This window comes from Seriola dumerili, unplaced genomic scaffold (genome assembly GCF_002260705.1).
Source record: "Seriola dumerili isolate Sdu_G_001 unplaced genomic scaffold, Sdu_1.0 BDQW01000226.1, whole genome shotgun sequence".
NCBI lineage: Eukaryota > Metazoa > Chordata > Actinopteri > Carangiformes > Carangidae > Seriola > Seriola dumerili.
In genome coordinates, this window is record NW_019174481.1 from 6896237 (window position 1) to 6916774 (window position 20538).

General features: G+C 40.4%; 1 protein-coding gene across 1 annotated transcript in view; it reads right to left on the reverse strand.

Annotated features, from left to right (window-relative positions):
• Positions 1-3192: 3192 nt before the first annotated feature.
• eif2b3 (eukaryotic translation initiation factor 2B subunit gamma) overlaps positions 3193-20538 on the reverse strand; it is a 33289-nt gene continuing 15943 nt past the window's right edge. The window contains exons 6-12 of the mRNA XM_022755099.1: positions 15801-15890; positions 12642-12778; positions 12139-12329; positions 11493-11555; positions 11065-11213; positions 6819-6922; positions 3193-3422 (exon numbers count right to left, since the gene is read on the reverse strand). Coding sequence (XP_022610820.1) covers positions 3370-3422; positions 6819-6922; positions 11065-11213; positions 11493-11555; positions 12139-12329; positions 12642-12778; positions 15801-15890 — 787 coding nt within the window. The 3' untranslated portion in view covers positions 3193-3369. The remainder of the gene's footprint in view (positions 3423-6818; positions 6923-11064; positions 11214-11492; positions 11556-12138; positions 12330-12641; positions 12779-15800; positions 15891-20538) is intronic.

Below are 20538 nucleotides of genomic sequence, written 5' to 3' on the forward strand. Positions count from 1 at the left end.
TCTGCACAGAGGCTCAAAAAAAAGGACACATTTCACACACACAAACAGAAGGCGCACACACAATACAGAGGCACAGAAATGAGTGCAATCGAAACTGATCTATAAGCTCTTAAGTTCATATTTTGCATAAAATAAAGTTTTAAAATGTCACTCCAGATGTGGACGAGCTTCTTCATTCATTAATATGCTAGATTTTATCCTTTTGGGTAGATATGCTTTCAGCAAAATGGGTCACTGATGATAATTTGTGCATGAAAATGTTTTATTTTTCAGATCACTTCTCTTCTCTCCGGTGCAAGATAGATTTGTTTGGGATGCATAATTAGATGAAAATCTTCTGTAGAGAGGTCAAAAAATTCCACAAAGCGACAAAACCAAAGACCAACAGACAGCCTGATATATGATCTGTGGCCTGACATCTGATCTCCAGATCTGCAAAGCAAACATGCACATTTGTGTACGCATGTGTGCACATGCATACATGCATGCATACATGCATGCATGCGTTCGTTCACTCACAGGGGTGTTAGATGGCATTGATTAGTTTGTGCGACAGAGGATTAACAACAGTCACACACAGGTGAGCCTGCACACATGCGTGCACACAGAGGACCAAACACACATATGTGCTGGAAGGCGGGCTCAGCCATGGTGGCGTTCTATTGAGGGGACTCCGGGGTCTTTGTATAAATATACAAACCTCTACCCAAACACACCCGGCTGCCAGATCTCATCATGTGGTTGAAGAGAGAGGTCAGAGTGTGCGACCACTAAAAAGGTTAATACAGCCAAGACAAAGAGTGCGGACATAGTGAACCTTAACTGTGGTTTTGTTCTTTACCCCAAAACTCAGGTGACAAATTTAGTCTTTCACCTTCACATCAAGTCACTCTTGTGCTGTGAGGACACAGCTACAACACGTCCCAACCCAGATATAAATAAGTGCCAAATTACTTTAATGACTCAGATTTTTACTACTTTATAGATGAGAATCACCATGATAGAAAAAAGATAAAAAATCTGATATCTGCACATGTATTACTTAATGGGAAAACAACTACGAGGATATTACTATAAAGAGTGACAATCTTTACTTTATCAAGTTTTTTTTGTAACTGAAAACTAAACAGTGTGACAAGAGTTGCTCGCAGTAAACACAGGTAAGAAAATCCATGGAACTATGGACTATTTCAGTTTGGGGGCTAACGCCACAGTGAACACGGGAAGACAGTTCTGTGGTGGTACCTAAAAAGACACTTATAAAAAAAATACTGTGTTTGTCTAGCACTCTTTTCAGCCTGCAACTCACTTTTATGGAAATAATTCTTGTAAAGGAACCAGTGAAATGAAAGCACGACTCCTTATTTTGCATTTCATCCTGAAGCTGAATGCTGAAATCTGTGATGTTTTGTAAGGTAGGTTAAGGGAATTTCTATTAGTGATTCCTCTAGTTACAAAATGCCATGAGGCAAAACTACTAGCCGTGTTGCAAATCTGTTTTGTTGATTAGTGAACAAACAATCAAAAAAAATACTTTACCAATTTAAACTAACAAAAAAATCAGTCAATACGTGCAATGTCACGTCACTGCCAATGATGTTTCCAAGGATCTGCTTAGAGTTGTCTCACCACTGCCCATAATGTATTTCAATTTTTCTCACTGTGAGCCGCTCCACCATTTCATTTGTGCATTGCATTGTGGGAGAAAAGTGCACACCTCAAGTGCACTCAAAAGTTGACCGTGTTTAGTAAGCATACAGTCTACGCTACTTCTTCAGCGCAGACTGGACGCTACAGTGACCCGTTATCGGAAAGTGATGAAACAGCTGCCAGATGAGGGCTAGCTGGTTAGCATGCTAGCTTCAGTTGAACAAAAGTAGTAAAACAAGAGTTAACACTGACGTTGCTTTCCACCGCTGGGGACAGCTCTTGGCAAGTAAAGGACTGAAGTTTGATGGTAAACTCGCAATGCTTCTTCTAGACTGGTAAACAGCTGTTAACGCAAACATTGGCTATTTAGCAATAGTAAAAACGTACACATTACTCCTTTAAACAAGCTCTTTAAAGGAGACTAGTATTCACTTCAGTAAAGTTGGGGACTTTTTTGGGAGCGATAAATGAAAAATAAATTGGAATTATGTTTGGCACAGCAGAGGCCGAGATATCCTAACTTTGAGTCATTTGTCACTTAAAACATCTTTTGTTAGACCCCCACTGCCTGGTAAATACGCACATATTTGTAACACGCTTTCTGTGTTACACAGAGTGAAAACTTTTAAAACTTTGAAGTGTTAAGCCTTAACCTTTATACTACAGCTGACAAAATTACAGATTCAGGGGCAGGTTAATTAAGAAATATAAATGACGGATGAAAGCCACATTAGTAACTGTTTTTTTTTGGGGGGGGGGAATAATCATAAAAACATGTCCACAAGTGCAGTAGAGATGGTAGACAACATCATAATGTCTCTCTCTCTCTCTCACACACACACACACACACACACACACACACACACACACACACACACACACACACACACACAGCAGTACACATAATCAGGCCACAAGAGACAGTCTAAATGACTTCTGCACAGCCACAGACCCAATATGAAACAGAGAACAGTAGATCACACACACACACGCACATGTACACACAAAGCACCCCCACAGACATCCCTGTCCTGATCTTCCTTCGTGACTAAGGAACTGTAATTTAAGAAATGCTCTGCCAAAAGAATGCAATAAATCTTGTGACAGCAAAGGGAGCAGAAAGGGAAAGACGAGGAGAAAAAAAAAAAAAAGAACGAAAAGAGTCAGGCGCGAGTCAGTTTCCTCCTCTGCTGTGTTCGTGTGTGAGGGTGGGGTGTCGGTGTTAACTGATACAGGATCAAGCTGGGTGGTCCAGGGCCTACACATACACCATTTCTGTATACAAATAAACTTAACCCCCACGCCATTGTGGTCACCCCTCCCACTGCTTTTTCTCTACATCTTTGGTCTTCACAGCTGCACAGTGTGCACGTGTAAACACCCATGCACAGTCAAACATGTACGAGCCCGTGCCCCACCCTCTCCAACAGGTCCTGCTGCTAGGAGACGGTAACGATCTGATAGTAACTAGTGTGGTAAAACAATTACAAAGATCTGAAAGAGACAAAGGAATAAAAAAACACACACAGACCAACAAACTGATTCATGGGTTTAAGCAGACCTGACTTTATTTGGACACAATGTACAAAACAGCCGAGTGGTGGAAGAGAGTGTCGAACTGTGCAAGCAGCCTCCAGGCTTCTGATTGGTCGGTCAGCCGATTAATTAGTTGTCCTCTGTGTTTTGCTGCTTTCTCCGCCACTCCTTCCCCCATGGGAGCTAGATCTCCATCAGCTGGTCTGTTCCAACGATGACCTCGTTAGTCCTCTCAGCTGCAGAAGAGACAGAAATTGGAAAAAAAAGAGGCAGGAATTACTGCTAGGTGAAAAGCTGGCGGACGCTGGTAATCTTTGTGTTTTGAGTAGAACACAAAGAAAGATTTTATGGTTCTCTAAGAGATGAAAAAGCTGTAAGATCCTTCAGAGCAACGCAAAAAATTCATGGTAGTCAAGGGACAGTTATAACATGCTATCTAAGCAAATTGACGACAAAAGTTTATTCGGTCAGACCCTGTTTGTTTATAAAAATAAATATGGAAACCAACATTAACAAACAGCCCTTCCTCACTGTGCTATTGATCAGAATCAATAAGACTTTATTGTCCTTCTCAAGACAATGGAAAGCAGGTGACTGTCAACTCCTTGATGAGTTTTCAAGTACATCAATGGAAGAGATTTTGAAACAGTCCTCCACCTGCAACTTTTTTTTACCGCACGCAGATTACATTGCTTTTGCTAAGAACGTAGAGGCAATGAAAATTTACTGCAATGGAATACCCACTAAGTCATTTCTGCGTATTCATTTTGAAACCACACTGAAATGAATGGAAAACAAAGGTTCCCCATTAGCTGAAATAAATGTATAAGCAATTTGTACTTAATGGGCTACAACATGCATATCCCCTGTATGCTCCTTTCATTTATATGAGATCACTCCCAGAATCTTCAGTGTGGTAGGACTTAGGTCACACTGACCACTACCTGAACCTCACTAAAAGAAATAGATGATGCTTGAAACTAAGTCTGCCAGCAGTTTCTCTCTATCTTCCTCAACCCTAACCCAGTTCAGCATGAGGAGAGCAGCCGCGACTCCGCCCCATATCCCTCCATCCCTCCCTCCATCCCCGAGCATCAGTGCTGATCCAAAGCAAACGGTGGAGGAGAGTAATGTTCCATCCACACAGACAGGTTTTAGTGTGAAGGAATCTGTTGCTGAGAACGAGTTTATCCTCTGCTGTGTGTGTGGAGGGGAGGACAAATGGAGCATGGGACAGCAGGAGAGGGAAGGAGAGGGAGCGAGTGGAGAGAAAGGGAGGAAAAGTTACTCAATTTGAGCCCTTTAATTTGTCAGTAACTAATCGCCTTTTATGAATTAAGACCACATGTATTCACATATACGAATTAAGGAAAGAAAACAGTCATATGGTCATAAAAAAGATTCAGACTTGTCTATTCTAAGCAAATATGGTTAAAAATGTCAGGTTAACACTTTAACATTTAACCAGGATGCACAATTAGATCAGAGTAGTGTCATCTTTAAAAGGGGGTTGATGTGTGTATTTGTCTATGTGTGCCTACTGTATGACTACGTGTGTGTGTGTGTGTGTGTGTGTGTGTGTGTGTGTGTGTGTGTGTGTGTGTGTGTGCAGCCACAGCACAGTGTAGGTATGTATCTTTTAAATATCAACACCTGATAGACCTGCATGTGTGTGCGTGTGCGTGTGTGTGTGTGTGTGTGGCTAACTGTCAGGGTGGTCCTTAGCTGCTAACAGCTTCAGCAGTACAGTGGGTGTGTAATGTCTTTAGCAGCCTATGGTCAGCCAGTGAGATTGGTGGCGACGGACAATGCTGTGCTTTTTCTTAAAGTACAATATAAAGTAAAAGGCAGAGTGGGTTTACAATTAGTACAGTCTGCTATGTAGAATAATCTGATCTAATTTCATCTAAAAGATTCATAGACTGCCTGTCTGGCTCTAGCAAAACTGTTGTGGCATATCTTTAAGTACATTACAGCAGATTGCTTTTTAAAAAACAACAATGTAATTATTCAAAGTTTACTTAACTACAGAAATTGTATTCCTCATTATTGTTCTCATTTGCTGACATGTGCAGATTACAGATTATGACAGATTATGTTTTGTATTAGCATATTCTGCAGAGATATGTCATGCTGTACAAGTGCATCTATGGCCCAAGATTATGACAAACGATAAGGAAAAGAAAAAACTCTCATCCCTCAGGTTTGATTTTTTCTCTTCTTACTGAAGAACCTCTAAGGTTAAATCCCTTCCTGAGTCATGGAAGAGGGGTCATTCCTCTATTGCTCTCCTGATAAGGCTTTTTAACTGAGTTTTTCTGTGTCTAAATCAAGAATAAAAACAAAGTGCTGTAATCTGAGCATATTCAAAAACTTGAGATTTTGAGCTGTTTTAAGAAACTATATACAGGTCAACCCTTTTAATATAACTACGGAAGACAAGGATTTCTCTAAAATAATAATCAAAGATAGACAAAAGTACCATGAAACAACATTCCTATGTAAGACAGACAACAAGAGACACATCAAGAGATTTACACTCCAGAGAAACAGAGGCTGAAACTTTACTATTGTGTGACTGAACTTTGGTCATAAAGTGTACGCAAAACAATGTGCAACTAGGGGTCTAAGTTTCCATTGTTCAGTAACATAATGTTGGCAACTTGGTGCTGTCTAGTAGGAAAGATTCTGCCAAAAAAAAGAGAAGACAGATCAGTTTTGTTGCAGTGATCGCTCACTTAATGCTCCAGAAAGTCTCAACTGTTTAAAATATTTTAGGCGAGTTTAGCTCAAATTCACACTGTTGTTACTTAGAGCACCCTGTTGTTCACTCAATTAGGCTGCTCAGTCTAGTAGCCGAGCTTACTCTCTTTCTCTATATGTGCCTGAGTGTGTGTCTATGTGAGTTTGTGTGTGTATGTGTGTGTGCGCGTTGGACGTGGCTGGAGGCTGCTGTTGAATTCCGGGTGGTCCTGTTTCTGGCCTGCTCTCTAACCTCTCCATCAATGTGACACACAGACACAGACACACACACACACACACACACATGCAAACAGCTAGCTTTGGGGACAAGAGGATTAAGGAAATAAAAAAAAAAAAAATCTCTGACAAATCTCTCTATCACACAGACTTCAGAATTAAGAAACTTTCCTTGCTGGCTCCGAGGCCTGGCACTTACGGATACCACACACATACATTAACACCTTATCTGAGTCGGCCAGAGAAAAGTCCTGAGGTAGGACAAAATAACAGCAACAACAAATCTGGACATAACAAATGTTAATAGATAACATTTATATGCAAGATTGTTGTACTGCGTGGTGTGACATTCTAAGGCGTTTCTGTTATTTTTTGCAATGTGTTTATGCAGGAAACAAGCTTTGAATCCCTAGAGCAAAGTGTTCAGTTGATTTAAGTTGGGGATGCAAAACAGCCAACTTCATTTAAATGCATAAAACCCTAAAATGTACCCACAGTTACAGTGGGAAGAAATGAAAACCCAAACAGGATGAAGAGCTTAAAGTAAGAGTTAAATTACCATCTTTCTTGTTTGTTTGCTTGTTTTTTTTTTTTTTTTTTTTTTTTTTTTTCAAGTGTGTGAATGTGTGTTTATGTGTATGTGTGAGTCTCACCCTCTGGTTCGATCCGCTGTCCGTTTCCCACCAGACAATATTTGAGGTCTGCGCCTCGGCCGATAACAGCATTACTGCAGATCACACTGCCCTGGATATTACACCTGAAAAATAACACACACAAATCATATGAATCACATTCTTCTTATATTGCCTATAGCTGTGGCTCCAAACAGGAGTGTCAGGACGCCCTGTGGGATCCCAGTGATTAATATGAGAGGTCACAAAAACGATACGAGGTAAAATAAAGAAAAACTATGTCTGTGTTACCTGCTTATTATGTGAATTTTTATGACTTTGCTCTAATTTTTTTCTTCTTCTTGTGGAATAGTAAATATTTTCACCTTTTTAGGACTCTAAAAATCTTTTAAAACGAAACGGTCGGAAACGGAAAAAAAAATCTGTCATTGGTTGAACTGCTCATAATCCATGTCCACATAACCAGTGATGACAGGTCACAAGAAAATATTGCTTCATTTGAAGGAGTCATAAGCCAAAAACGGCTGGAAACTACTGCTCCAGAGGCGACATTATTGCCAGTTTATTATGCACAACTAACCGAAACTAATGCAGTAATACCTGTGAGAAATGTTTAGGTTTCATTTAAACTGGTCTAGAAGTGTGCTGATTCAATTATATGATAATGAAGAATAATTAGCAGATTTAAAGATTATGAAAGTATTTGTTAGTTGCAGCTGTAATGACTAAAACATTCACAACCACTCAACATTATTCCTTTAAGGGATCCCTAAACCATGGGTTAGTACCCTACATGACGTGAGCCAGTGGTTAATTTCTGCTACCAAGTAATAGTTCACCAACTGTTGAGTAATTAAAGATTTCGCTGGGATAGGTTTCTTAGTGTTGAAACATTTTCTGTTTGCTTTTCAGGCTACACTGGAAATTCGAACATGGTTCACACTCTGTTTTCTTCCTTTGGAGCCGGGCATATACACACAACTGAGAACATTCATACTGGGAGCTGCCCAGTACAACCACAGCCTTCCACTGTTGGCTGCTAACCTTCTCCACTTGCACAGTTGCTAGGTGAGTGCCATGCAGGACGTCAAACTCACAGTAGATACATTCAGCCATCAAGCGTCCTCCCGCCTGCTCCGAAGACTCAAACACATCCAATAGACAGAACTTAATGATGTTCCATTAGCATATACATGTCTATCTAAGAACAACAGCGGGCCATGCTGTGTGTTCATATGTGTATGTGTGTGTTAAGACATTGTTGGCCCTGTGCTACAGTCCCACCTGAGCTGGCATTGCGAACCCACCATGCACGCTCACATTCAGCCAAACCATCACCATAAAATTCTTGGAGAGGAGACACAGACAGTCTTGTGTGTCCTGTGTCGACTAATCGTGGAGGGCGTGTATGTGTAGGTGTGTGTGGGTTAGAGAATGTGTGTGTATGTGTGTTTCAGTAGCTCGGGGAGCCCGGTGGAGAACACATGTTGATCTTGCCCAGGCAGTGACGCACACACACTTGGCCCTCTGCACCTCACACACAAGACAGGTTTGTATTGGCCCATTCTATTCAGGTGGTTAGGCCTGGAGGGAGAGGGAGAAAAGAGTGTGTGTGTGTGTGTGTGTGTGTGTGTGTGTGTGTGTGCGTGTGTCAGTGACTACCCAGGAGGTGGTGGTGGTGGTGGTAGATGGTGATGGGAGATTACAAGATTCAGAGTTTTGTAACATTAGAGAGAGAGGGAGAGAGAGAGACCACCAAAGAAGCTTCGGAGCTGAAACACCACTAATTACTAACACCAGGGCTCCTCCTTGCCATGACCCCCCCCACACCACCCTCACCCCCACCATCCTCTTTCTCGCACACACACACACACACACACACACACACACACGCACGCACACACACACACACACACACACACACACACACGCACGCACACACACACACACACACACACACACACACACGCACGCACACACACACACACACACACACACACACACACGCACGCACACACACACACACACACACACACACACACACGCAAGCACGCGTACACACACACACACAAACACACACACGTCAACCCCCACCTTCTGTGCCAACCCCCCTGTAAAGTTGACCCCTACTATCCCCCTTCCCAAACACGCAGCGCTTTGTCAACAAGCTCTGGTCAGCTCCAAACAAAGAAACTAGAAATGCGAGGGGTTTCTGCGACATGGCCGGGGTCTGCTAATCCCCTCATACTGGCTCTTTCTTTCCTTCTTTCTCCTTCCTTCTTATGTCCTCAAAGAAAGAAAAGAAAGAATTGCAATTTCTTTATTGCGTGCTAGCTTGCTTTCCCCTCGCTTCTTTCTTCCCTTCTCTCGTCTCTCTCGTTCTTTCATGCCTTTGTGCGTGCACCTACATGGGCATGATGAGGGTCCCCATGCTGGCTGGCTGGGGTCCCTGAAAGGCTTAAGAAGAGATGGAGAGAGACAGAAAGAGAGAGAGCGCGAGAGAGGAGAGAGATGGCGTTGAGGCCTTGATGGAAAGAAAAGGGAGGGAGGAGTAAGAAATTGAGATAAAAGAAAAGGAGCCTGTGAATGACTGCATTAAAGTCTCTTTCCACCAGAATTTCTGGCTAAGAAACTGAGCAGATCAATCTACATGCTAATTCTACAGTAGCTACTGGTGCTCTCTGTACAAGTCTTCTTTTGTTGCAACAAAGCAGTCGATTTTCACCACTTAAACTACTGGCTACAGTTGAGACCAATCCTGATGTGCAGTAATGCTACTAATCATGATGCATCACTATTCAGACTAGCTTTTTTTGCCCTCCCCAGGTGAGGTCATAATGTGGCAATTACAACATTTGCCATGTCCTGCATTGACCCTCTGAGTTTGCTCAGCAAAGTTGGAATTGTTATTTCCGACCTGGTTCACTGAGGTGATGTTTCAGCTAAAAAAAAAAAGTTGCAATGACGTAAATCCTCTACTGCTGAGGTCAAAGAAGAAAAGCAGCACATTTGTACAACTATAAGGACATCCTTTGGTAGTTTTCTGTTGTAAATGGTGTCAAGCAACAGTATCATATGGAAGAAGGCGAGCGAATGGTTACATTTGTTAACACATAACCACATAATGCTTGGCATGGCCTTAAACCTCACTGACCGGCTGGTGAGCCTGTCATTACAAACTCATGCTGCACAGAATTTTATTTCTCTAGTACAGATCAAAGTTTCCAAAGGCACCAAACATGTCAGACTGAATTTTGGGTAAACGTGTACAAAGTGATGTACAAGACCTCTGGATTATTTCCATTTGATGGTGCAGCAGTAAAAAAAGACAAAGTCTTAGGTTCATCTGTCAGTATTGTACAACTTCATTCAAATGTTGGAATAATCTCACAAAGAATATATGTGAACTGTCAAACAAAGTGGAATAATATGATTTTGAATATGATAAATAAATAAAAGCATTTGATGTCTGGAAAACACCTTTCAAACCCACATGTTATTCCACAAATTCCATAACCAGTGGGATCCTGGGTATACACAAGTAAATTAGTGGCTAAATGAAATATAGGGATGTTGTGTGTTTCACTTCACCAGCTCCGTGTTTGTTTGGAACTGGTCTCTGGCTGGTTGCACACCAATAGATGCATTGTTAACACGGCGATCACTGTTTGACCCCACAGAGCTCAGAAAACAAAACCTGTTACACCTCCTATCAACAGACACACACATGCACAAGCATCTGCCTAGTACACACACACACACACACACACACACACACACACACACACACACACACACACACACACACACACACACACACACACATCCACCCATACCACAACACACACACACACACACACACACACACACACACACACACACACACACAGCTTTTATTTGTAAAAATCAAACAGTGTTAACAGAAGCAGGGGAGAAAAAAGCTTAGTAGTTTTTGGGATTGTGTGTAAAAATATGAAAATTTGAAAGGAGATTAAAGATGCTCATTACAAGTTTTTCCTGGCAACATAAAAATGAGTCATTTTATTTTGAAATCTTTGCTTACTTATCACCGCTTTGTCACACACAGTAAGCATGTACTAACTGAACACCAGCAAAAAAAAAAAACTCGATGAGAACAATCAAACTTTAATTCATAAACATGCCTGTGCCCCGAGGTGAAATTCTTTTTCAGGCAACATCACTTCAAAGTACATGTCATCAACGAGTGTGTGCATGTGTGTGTTTGTAGAGATGTGTGTGTTCTCACCCCTCCTCGACGGTAACCCCGTGCATGATGATGGAGTTGGTGACTTTGACCTTCTCTTTTACAGTGGTGGAGTTCCCAATAGTGGACCTCTTTATGGAAGTCTTATCTGCTACTTGACATTGAGCTCCAATGATACTGTCTGAGCCCATCTGAGGGCAGAGCAAACACACACACACACACACACACACACACACACACACACACAAACAGAAGCATTACTCAGACAGAGATACATACACAGACCTCTGCAATGATGACATTTAAATTAGATGCCGAGAGAGAGATAATGGTAGGGGAGCTAAAAAGACAATAAGCAAAATTACTAATTAAAAAGAAAATGAAAGACAACTGAAACCTTATTTAAATATTTTTTTATTTAAATATGGCTAGTGTACCAACCAATGATATTTCTAAGACGTTAGTCTTACCTGGCATCTCTCAGAAATGACAGCAGATGGATGGACTGCTGGCTCCTCAAATAGCTTTGGGGCCTAGTAAGGAGAAGACAAAAGGGAGGGACACATAAGATTACAAACCCATAATAACAGATTAAATGAAAGCCTGAAAAATTGAATAAAATCATTTTAACAATGCCTCTGATGCAAAGGGGCCATTGGGCCAAGTATACAACATTCAAATTAAAGTAGAAAAACAGGAGCAGGATGTTTTCATCTGACCAGAACATGCAGTTGAAAGTTCTGCATAAACTACAAGTGGACCACAAGTTTATTTGTTTTATTTTTTGTTAAATTACAGTTTCCAAGGTCAAGAATGAACTTTCATGTTCAGAGTAGAACTGTAAGCAGCAGAAAAACAAGAAAAGATCATTGTGCATTATGAAAAAGGCGAAAACTACACAAAAAGAGGATACAGGAGTAAAGTACAGTCACAGCATATATACAAGATGAAAAAAAAAAAGTGTTTGAATTTACAAAAAACAAATCTATAGAGGACCTGTGTAAGTACAGCTACTTCAATGTCCTCCAGATATGTACGTAGTATGTACAGAATAATCACATTTGAAAATGTGTATTTAACAAAAACCTGGCTGGAGCAGGCTAATGTCTGACTCACCAGTCGGTTTGCTTCTATGTAAGCAGCTAGAGTGTTGACGCGGTAGCACAGGCCCTGGTCCATAATGTGAACATAGCAGCGCAGCTTTCCTCCATGGTAAGCCTCGCTCATGTCACCGTGATGGTCGTTCCAACAGGAGCGCTCCTGAGCCAGCTGGAGGAGAGGCTCGTCCCGTGATGAGATGAGGAGCTCTGGACAATAGAGAGAGACGGGAAGGGAAGGGAAGCGGGGTACAGCAGAGTTAGGAGTGAAAATGAGGATACATACATGCTGTTTTAGGGGAATGTGTGGTGCCTTGATGTGGGGAGACTTGTCCTTTTTTTTTGTCAGTCTATGTCAGTGCTTATTTACAGCAAAAGCCAAACCTAGCTGTTCTCCATGCTGATGGCTTATGAGTAAGATCCACAGGTATTTTAAATAGGGTTACAGTGCTGTGGCTGTTGTATGTTGTTTTTGCTCTGATGTTGACGTATGTGTAGTGACGTGTCAGTGCAAACACTGACCGTGGTTCGTAGAGCCGTCATTCTTTTTCTGGTTCTGATCTTCTGCGTCGTCTTTGATTTTCTGGCTGTTGGTTGTTTTGGAAAACTGCTTCCGCACCAAATATGGTAGCAGCTCACCACGGATGGATGAGATGGACCTGCGATAAAAGAAAAAGGAAAGATGTAACAAGACCTAAACATGCCTACAAAGTCATCAATATGTGTCAGTGAATCAGTGAATGAGTTTAACGTGCTTTCTTTAGATAATGGTTTACTTCCTAATCATCGGCAGATGGAGAAAAGGGCAAGTCTGAATGAAATAGAAAATGAACATGCAAGAAAATGAGTTCATATATGAATAAACTCTACAAGTGAGCAATCTTTCAGTCACTGGATGTTGTGCATCTGAAACACAGATGATTCACGCATTTACTGTGACCTTGCATTGACTTGAATCAAAACGGTTGCTGTATTCAGCACCTCCTTAACTGGTAGTGTCCTTGGCAAGTGTTAGGCTACCATTTGAGATACTTTTTTCTTTTTCTTTTTTTTCAGAGAGGAAATGTACAAGGTTGTGCCAAAAAATGCAAACTGAATAAATAGATTTATTCATTTCATTTAGCTCTGCAGTTCAAGATCACCCACTACTTAATGTTGTATCCACAGTGCACTACTGTGTTGGTAATGCAGTCGTGTACGAAGTGATGTGATTAATCATTAATTAGAATTGACAGTTCATCCAGGCACCAGTATATTTAGCAGAATATTTGTGTTATCAATACATCCTAAAGAACATGCAGTAATAGCAAAGAGGAAGTTAGAGAATTCATCATTATTATTGAGTAGATTGTTGATAAATGTGGTAAATGACAAAGAATGAAGTTAATGCCATTGTCAGAACCTTTGCTTCAATGTGCATGTGCTACAATTAGCACCTCAGTATCTCATGAGGACTGTTAAGACAAAAGCAGAAGCTGAACCACGCTTTGAAGTCTATGTAAACCTGGAGGTAATTTCCCCATCTTCATTTCTTTTTCCTCTTCTTTGCACTGTGCTGAGCTCAGTGCTCCTCTCTACCCCCCCCCCCCCCCACTCAACCCTCCACTGTCCTCGTCTTACTTTCTTTTAAAGGGAGATTAGAATTTCCATCTGAATGACAGGAGAAAAACAACAGTTACTCTGTCCATTTCTCTCCTTGAGCAAAAGACAGAGAGAGTGTGGAGGAGAAAGGAAGAGAGACAGAGAGGAGCTGTGAAAGAAAATCCGAGAAAAGAGCTGAAGAAAGAAATGAGTCATCTAACAAGAGAGATGATATATGCTAGCGGCAGAGGGTGCGCTAGTGATGTAATGATGGAAGATTTATATCTACATCTCTATGGCAATTCAAGTGTACCCTTCAGCCTTGACCAAAAAGACGAGGTGGAGTGATGGAGTATAGTTGTGGGATCTGTGTTTGGTAGCTTGGCTTCAGATTTATTTATGTGTGAGCTAAAACTAGCATGGTGAGGACACATTTAAAATGGCTGTAATTTAACCCACTTCTCGATGGGACCCCTTCCAAAAACATTTCAGCATCTCATCACCTCCCTGTTTCTGAGAAGCCTGGCACCAAGCTGTTCCTAAGCTTACAACTTTGCCTGGAGTGTATCTGGATCCAGTCCTGCTGTTATCAAACACACTGGATGCTTTTATCAGCAGTTTTTTAATGTGCTACCTGCATCTCCCATTCAAGTGCGCACAGTTTGCCAATGTAAAGGCAGTACTTATGGTCAGGAAAGGTGACATTTTATAATATTTTCAGGCAACTGTGTACTTAACAAGACTGTGGAACAGTATTTTACAGCACAGAAATGCAACAGTTTCCACTTTGGAGCTTAAATACGGACTGTAATGTCACTACATTATGGCAGGGCCAACTGAGTACCTTTGTTCAAAGTGGTTGCATTGGTGCTGCAATCTTACTACAAGACTATAATTATTGCTTCATAGCTGTATGCTTCCACCACTCAGGCTCGTTTAAGGTTACATCCCTGTTAATCCAGAATCATACAAAATATTGTGTGAAATTTTGTCATAATCGCTGTGTGAATTGTTGGGTCATGGCTAAAAAAAAGTGTTTTGTGGGGCCACAGTGACCTTGACCTTTGACCACCAAAAATCTAATCAGTTCAACCTTGAGTCCAAGTGCATGTATGTGCCAAATTTGAAGAAATTCCCTCACGGCATTACTGAGCTATCATGTTCACAAGAATGGGAAGGATGATGCCTCCACGCTGGCGCAGTGCTGGAGGGATTTTTCAATGTGTCTTTGGCCAGACATGGAATGTCCGAGATCCTCCACTGATGTCTGCTGCGATGACAAGAGGCTCAATCCTAACAATAACTCAGCTTTTCTTTCTCTTATTTTCTCTGGCAATTATGATGCTTCAAATTAGTAGCTTGCGTTGTATAATGCAACTGAACAGCAGCACAGACCACATTTGATTTTGAAAGTATTAAGCTGTATGCCACAAGTTTGATCTTTTCATTTATGTTTATCCTAACATTTTATACTCTAAGCTTAGGCTCGGTCTATTTACCACTGATACGTATATGAAAGACCAAGAAACTAAAAATTGTTAAACTGTCCTGATATTGTGAGCCCTGTGCTATGAATCAAACCAAATAATGAGATGACTGCATCATTACCCTAATATCATTATGTCATCACTAATGCAAGTGCAGAAGATTAAATACATGCTGATACCACATAGAGCCTTTCATTTATTCTGATTGTATCCAGGAATATGGAGTCTGGGCAGCTACAGAGAGCTCCCCATGACACTGCTTCGCTTCAGAGGCTAAAGGCCTAACAGCCTGCCTCAGTGGCACATAGTAAAACAAATTAACACCTAGCTAGAATACCCTGCTAACAGGACCTTTCAAAGCCTTACACACCATGTAACCATGTTTAACACTTACTACAGATTAAGCAGTGAATATGAGTTCAAGTCGACGTGACTGTGCGGGTGTGTGTAAGCACTTGAAAGTCTGTTTGTCAATTCGATTAGACATAAACTGGTCATTTGTCAAATTATAAAATAAAAAAAATTAAAAATCAGGGCCAAAATTCAAAGTGGGAAAGCTAATTTTCTATGTTAATTAATTAACTAATAGTCAGAAAAAAGGCGAAGAACTCACTTGTTTTCCGTGAGGAAGTCCACCACTGCTTTTTTCAGACAGTAAAGGTGAGCGTCCACTAAGCCTGTTTTGATGTGCATCCTGGGATGTCTGCAGGTAAAAGAGAGAAAGAGACAGACTCAGAGACCGACAGTGAAGTTATATCAAAGCCATGCTTTTCCACATTCACCAAGCCATCTTACTTTACAAAAGAACTACATTACAGCATTAAAATAATATATTGTATTTGACATTTTACACCAAAATGGAAATGTTTGATGCACTGAAAAGGATACATGAGATATTATATTTGATCAGAATATGCATTTGTGGAGTCCTGCTGCACGGCATACACGCACCACTGTCATGACAAACAGCTTGACCCTGGCTGCTACTTGCTTTGATTCTTTTCATCACCTGCTGTTTTTATGTTTCATGTTTGCTTCTCGTTTACTGAAACTCCTTCTAATTTACCTCCCCTTTGCACATAGGACAGGAACATTTGATGAAAACCAGACACAGCCATAGGCTTGCATAAAAGTCAGAGAGCGGTGACATCTGTCTATTGTCCTCTGTCAGCTACCGTAGATGTCGCCCCACAGAGCCGGTGCCATGAGACAGGTTTATGTTGATTGGAGGGCCACATGCACGCAGACGCACACTCACCCACCCATGAATTCACTCATTCACTCATTTACTCACACATGGGCACACAGTTGAGTTTGAACATGTGACATTTACGAAGCGAGAGCCAAAGAAAACCATTTCATCCTGCAGGGTTCAATAAACAAATCCACCCTCACCCCTTCATCCTCTCCCTGACTACCAATCCTCCTCTTCCTCTGCCCTTTCAATCATTACATCATAAAAACTACAGGGTGCATTGTTCCTAAAAGGACCATACTGGTGCTTTTACATGTTTTAGCCCATTTACTACAAATCACATATACCTTCTATTACCGCTAACCATTTTTCAAAGAATGCTGTAGTGATTTAGATTTTTAAAGTTGTAAAATCTAATAGATTTGAAAAAGTCTGCGTCTCATTACCACACAACAATAACGTAACTTTGACAAAAATTAAAAGCAGACATGAGGTTCACTGTTCAAAGTGGTGCTCACATCCAGCAAGTTGATTTATTATTCCACATGACATGAGATTCAGATCTTTAAAAAAAAAAAAAAAAAATCTAATAATTTTTCACCCATCTGTAATTACATTTTGTTGAGTTAAAGAAATATTTGCCAAGCAAACAGGTTCCCCATTATTCCTCTTATGATTTCTATTGGTTTTAACAGAGCCACCATCACTGGTTAACTTAACTGGCTGGTAATCAGTACTAGTTAGTACTGGTATTGGGACCAGCAGTGATATTGATATAAAAACATATAAAATGGTTACATTATTGAAAAAAAAGTCATTTTTCCTACCAATATTGGGTGTATTTGAATTATGTTTTGCTTCTGTACAGATATCTAATATTCGAGAATAAAAAACTTTCACAATACAAGCCATAAAGCATTTCTTAAAATAAACTTATAATAATAAAAAGGCATAAAATTTTTCTTTCCTTGGACCACCTGTCAACATGTACACAGAATTTAGCAATAATCACATATCAAATAAAACATCTTCTATGAACCATGTATGACACAGTGTACCAGAATTTGATTTAAAAAAAAATATTTTAAAATGTTTCTTTTTCTTCCCTCACTCACTTCCTTCCTCTCTCTTTCATCAAAAAGCTCTTTTCTACAATTGTCCAGCTTTCTCCTCTCCTCTCCTCTAAACTCTCCCTCTCTTCACCAAGCTGCAGAGCAACTAGAGTGACTCAGGAGGATTGCTTGGTCACACATATTTTACAACCAGATGCTGAAAGCCATAAATCAAACTGCATGTGTGTTCATCTGTGTTAAGGTATTTTACTCAAAAGCATAAAAACACATGTGCGTGCACACACAGACACGCTCTGTGGGTGTTTGTCAAATGTATTTATTCATACAACATTTCCCAGGTGTGTGCCTGTGTATGTGTATGTGTGTATGTGTGTGTGTGTGTGTGTGTGCGCATCGTGGGGTTAAAGTGGAATTTATGGGAACACCCAGCATGTGACATCACTGTTTGGCACCTGCAAATGAGCAGGAGAAAGCTGGGGATAACTGGGTTGTGGCAAGGTGTGTGGATGTGTTTGTGTTTTTGTGTGTGTGTGTGTGTGTGTGTGTGTGTGTGTGTATGTGTGTGTGAGTGAATGAGAGCGACTGCAAGTAACAGGTGCCCCTAATAATTTTGAGAAAGGGGCAAAGAGGATGTGACGGACAGCAGGATTTTTTTCATAACAAAAACACGTGGGTAATCACATGGTCACATGTGTAAGGACAATGAGGGGGTATCCAGGTGCATTTGTGACTTTTTGTTTGAATAGGTAGGTGTAGTGATTAATCACACGACCTGTACCGGTTAAACCAATGTGCCATTCAAAGATCCAATTATCTTCAAAATAAGGGCTAAAACTAACAATTATTCCCACTATTGATTAATCGTAAAATAATTTTCCCATTGATTAATCCTTCGGTCAATAAAATGTCCGAAAATAGGTTAACAGTACCCATTGAAATTTTGTAAAATGTCTTCAAATGGCTTTTTTGTCAGATAAATAGTCTAAAACACAACAACATATTGAGTTCACTTTCAAATAAGACAACAGAGCAGCTAATTCTCCCAAATACGACATTGGAACAAGCGTAAACTTAAAAAAAAAAAAGACTTTAACAGAAACGAAAACACACATTTGACCATCAGGACAATACGAACTAATTGGTCCCCATTTGCAAAACTACAACAAAACAATTTCTTCAACCTCTATTATATCGCTAAACAAACAGAAATGGAACACAATTTAAAACACAATGTGTCCCTTTGTCTCATATATTTCTATTCATAATGGCATTAAACAGATTACAAAATAAAATCTGTTCTTCTTTAAACCCTCAATCCAGACCCTCCTCAGCTTCAACTAAACTATCTGTCCCAAATGACAACTCCTGATCAAATTATTTTTTCAAAGCAGGAAAGAATTCATACTGACTATCTGGATCCTGAAAGCCTTTTCAATGTTTTTAAGGGTTGCTAGCCCTTCTGTTTCAAAACACTGAGCACTGGCCACATGCTACTTTATTAGTTTACACTTTTTGCAGAATCCGACTCCAACAAACATCTTGCATTTCCCAAACAAGGGTAAACATCTTGCTTTTCCTAACAGCAGCATCATGTGATTTCTGGTTGCTGCGAGTGCTGTAGAGCCCAGTGTCGAGGGGAGCAGGAATTTACTGCCTCTGCAGGCAAGGATGACTCAACCCTTGGATTAATGACTGACTACTAAAGTACCACTAAAGTCCTCAGTGGGAGAGAGGAGTCACATCTCTCTCACTCTGAAACACACACAAACACACACAGCATAATGTCTTATTTAGTTACAACTAAAACCCCACAGCGGACGATGACTCAGACACAGCAGAATGACTGTTAATACCCTCATTAGTCAGGTTTCCACTACAGAGCCAACAGGGCTGAATGGCTTACGACTTATTTGGGGTATTCAACTATTGCCTCCAAAATAAAATGTGTGTGATTCCCTTAATACCATGCTAGACTAACAGATGCTTTCTTAATTGAGCTGACTCACATATCTTAACCTGTGTTATAAGGCTTAAGTGCACATGGCCTTGCTGGTGGAGTCAGGCTACTCTTGACAACTGACAAAGCCTGCATATTCGATATGTGAGATCACAGACACGTACGACCATATGTTTATTGTGCAGTCTATAAAATGTCAAAACATAATAAAAGAAATAGCCCATCACAGTTTCCCAGACATCAAGGTCATGTTTTCAAATCGCATTGTTCCTCAACAAACAATTCGAGACACGGACATATCAGAATCGAGAGCTGCATGTCACGAGCTGCACGTTCAAGTATAACTATAAATATATATATAATATAAAACAGAGAAAAGCAGCAAATCCTCACATTTGAGAGGCTGTAACCAGCATGTGTTCAATGTGATAAATGACTATTAATCAAATGCCAAAATAGTTGACTAATCATTTCAAATCCTGAAGACAGGCTGAAGAAGAAGAGAAATGAAAACCAGACTGCCACTTCATGCCAGCACTTAGATTTTAGCTTTCAAGCCAAATTATTCAGACATTCTGACATTAAAAAAAAAAGAAGAAAAACAACAACAACAACAACAAAAAAAGTAAACCAGCAAGTAAACATCTTGCTGGCTCCAAGAGTCAAGACTACCCATAAAACAAACAAACCGGATGCAACAAAAGAACAGGTATATGAGCAAATAAAGGATACTGATTACTAACGTCTCCTTTCGTGGTTCCAGTTTATATAGACATCAGTAGCCTATATTGATTTAAATTGTAACATTTAGTGCATAGAATATTGCATAATCATAATTTATGCAGTAAAACTTTTTTGAAATGTGTTATTCAATTAATGTAATCTTGTCCTTCTGTTGTACTTCACAGTGGAAGTTATTTAATGTCTGGAAGTTACAGCAAGTAGCATTTGTGTTGATTGGGTTTTAGCCCCACTGTCTTGTGCCATCATTGCTAACAGATGCAAACGATCTCCTCTTCCAATATCTTAAAGGTCACTGCAGTTAAGATATGCTTCTCAAAAATGTGATCCAAGTGTCCTCAGCTGCCCTGCTTTGGCTGGCTCGAGGCGAGGCAAATTTATTTGT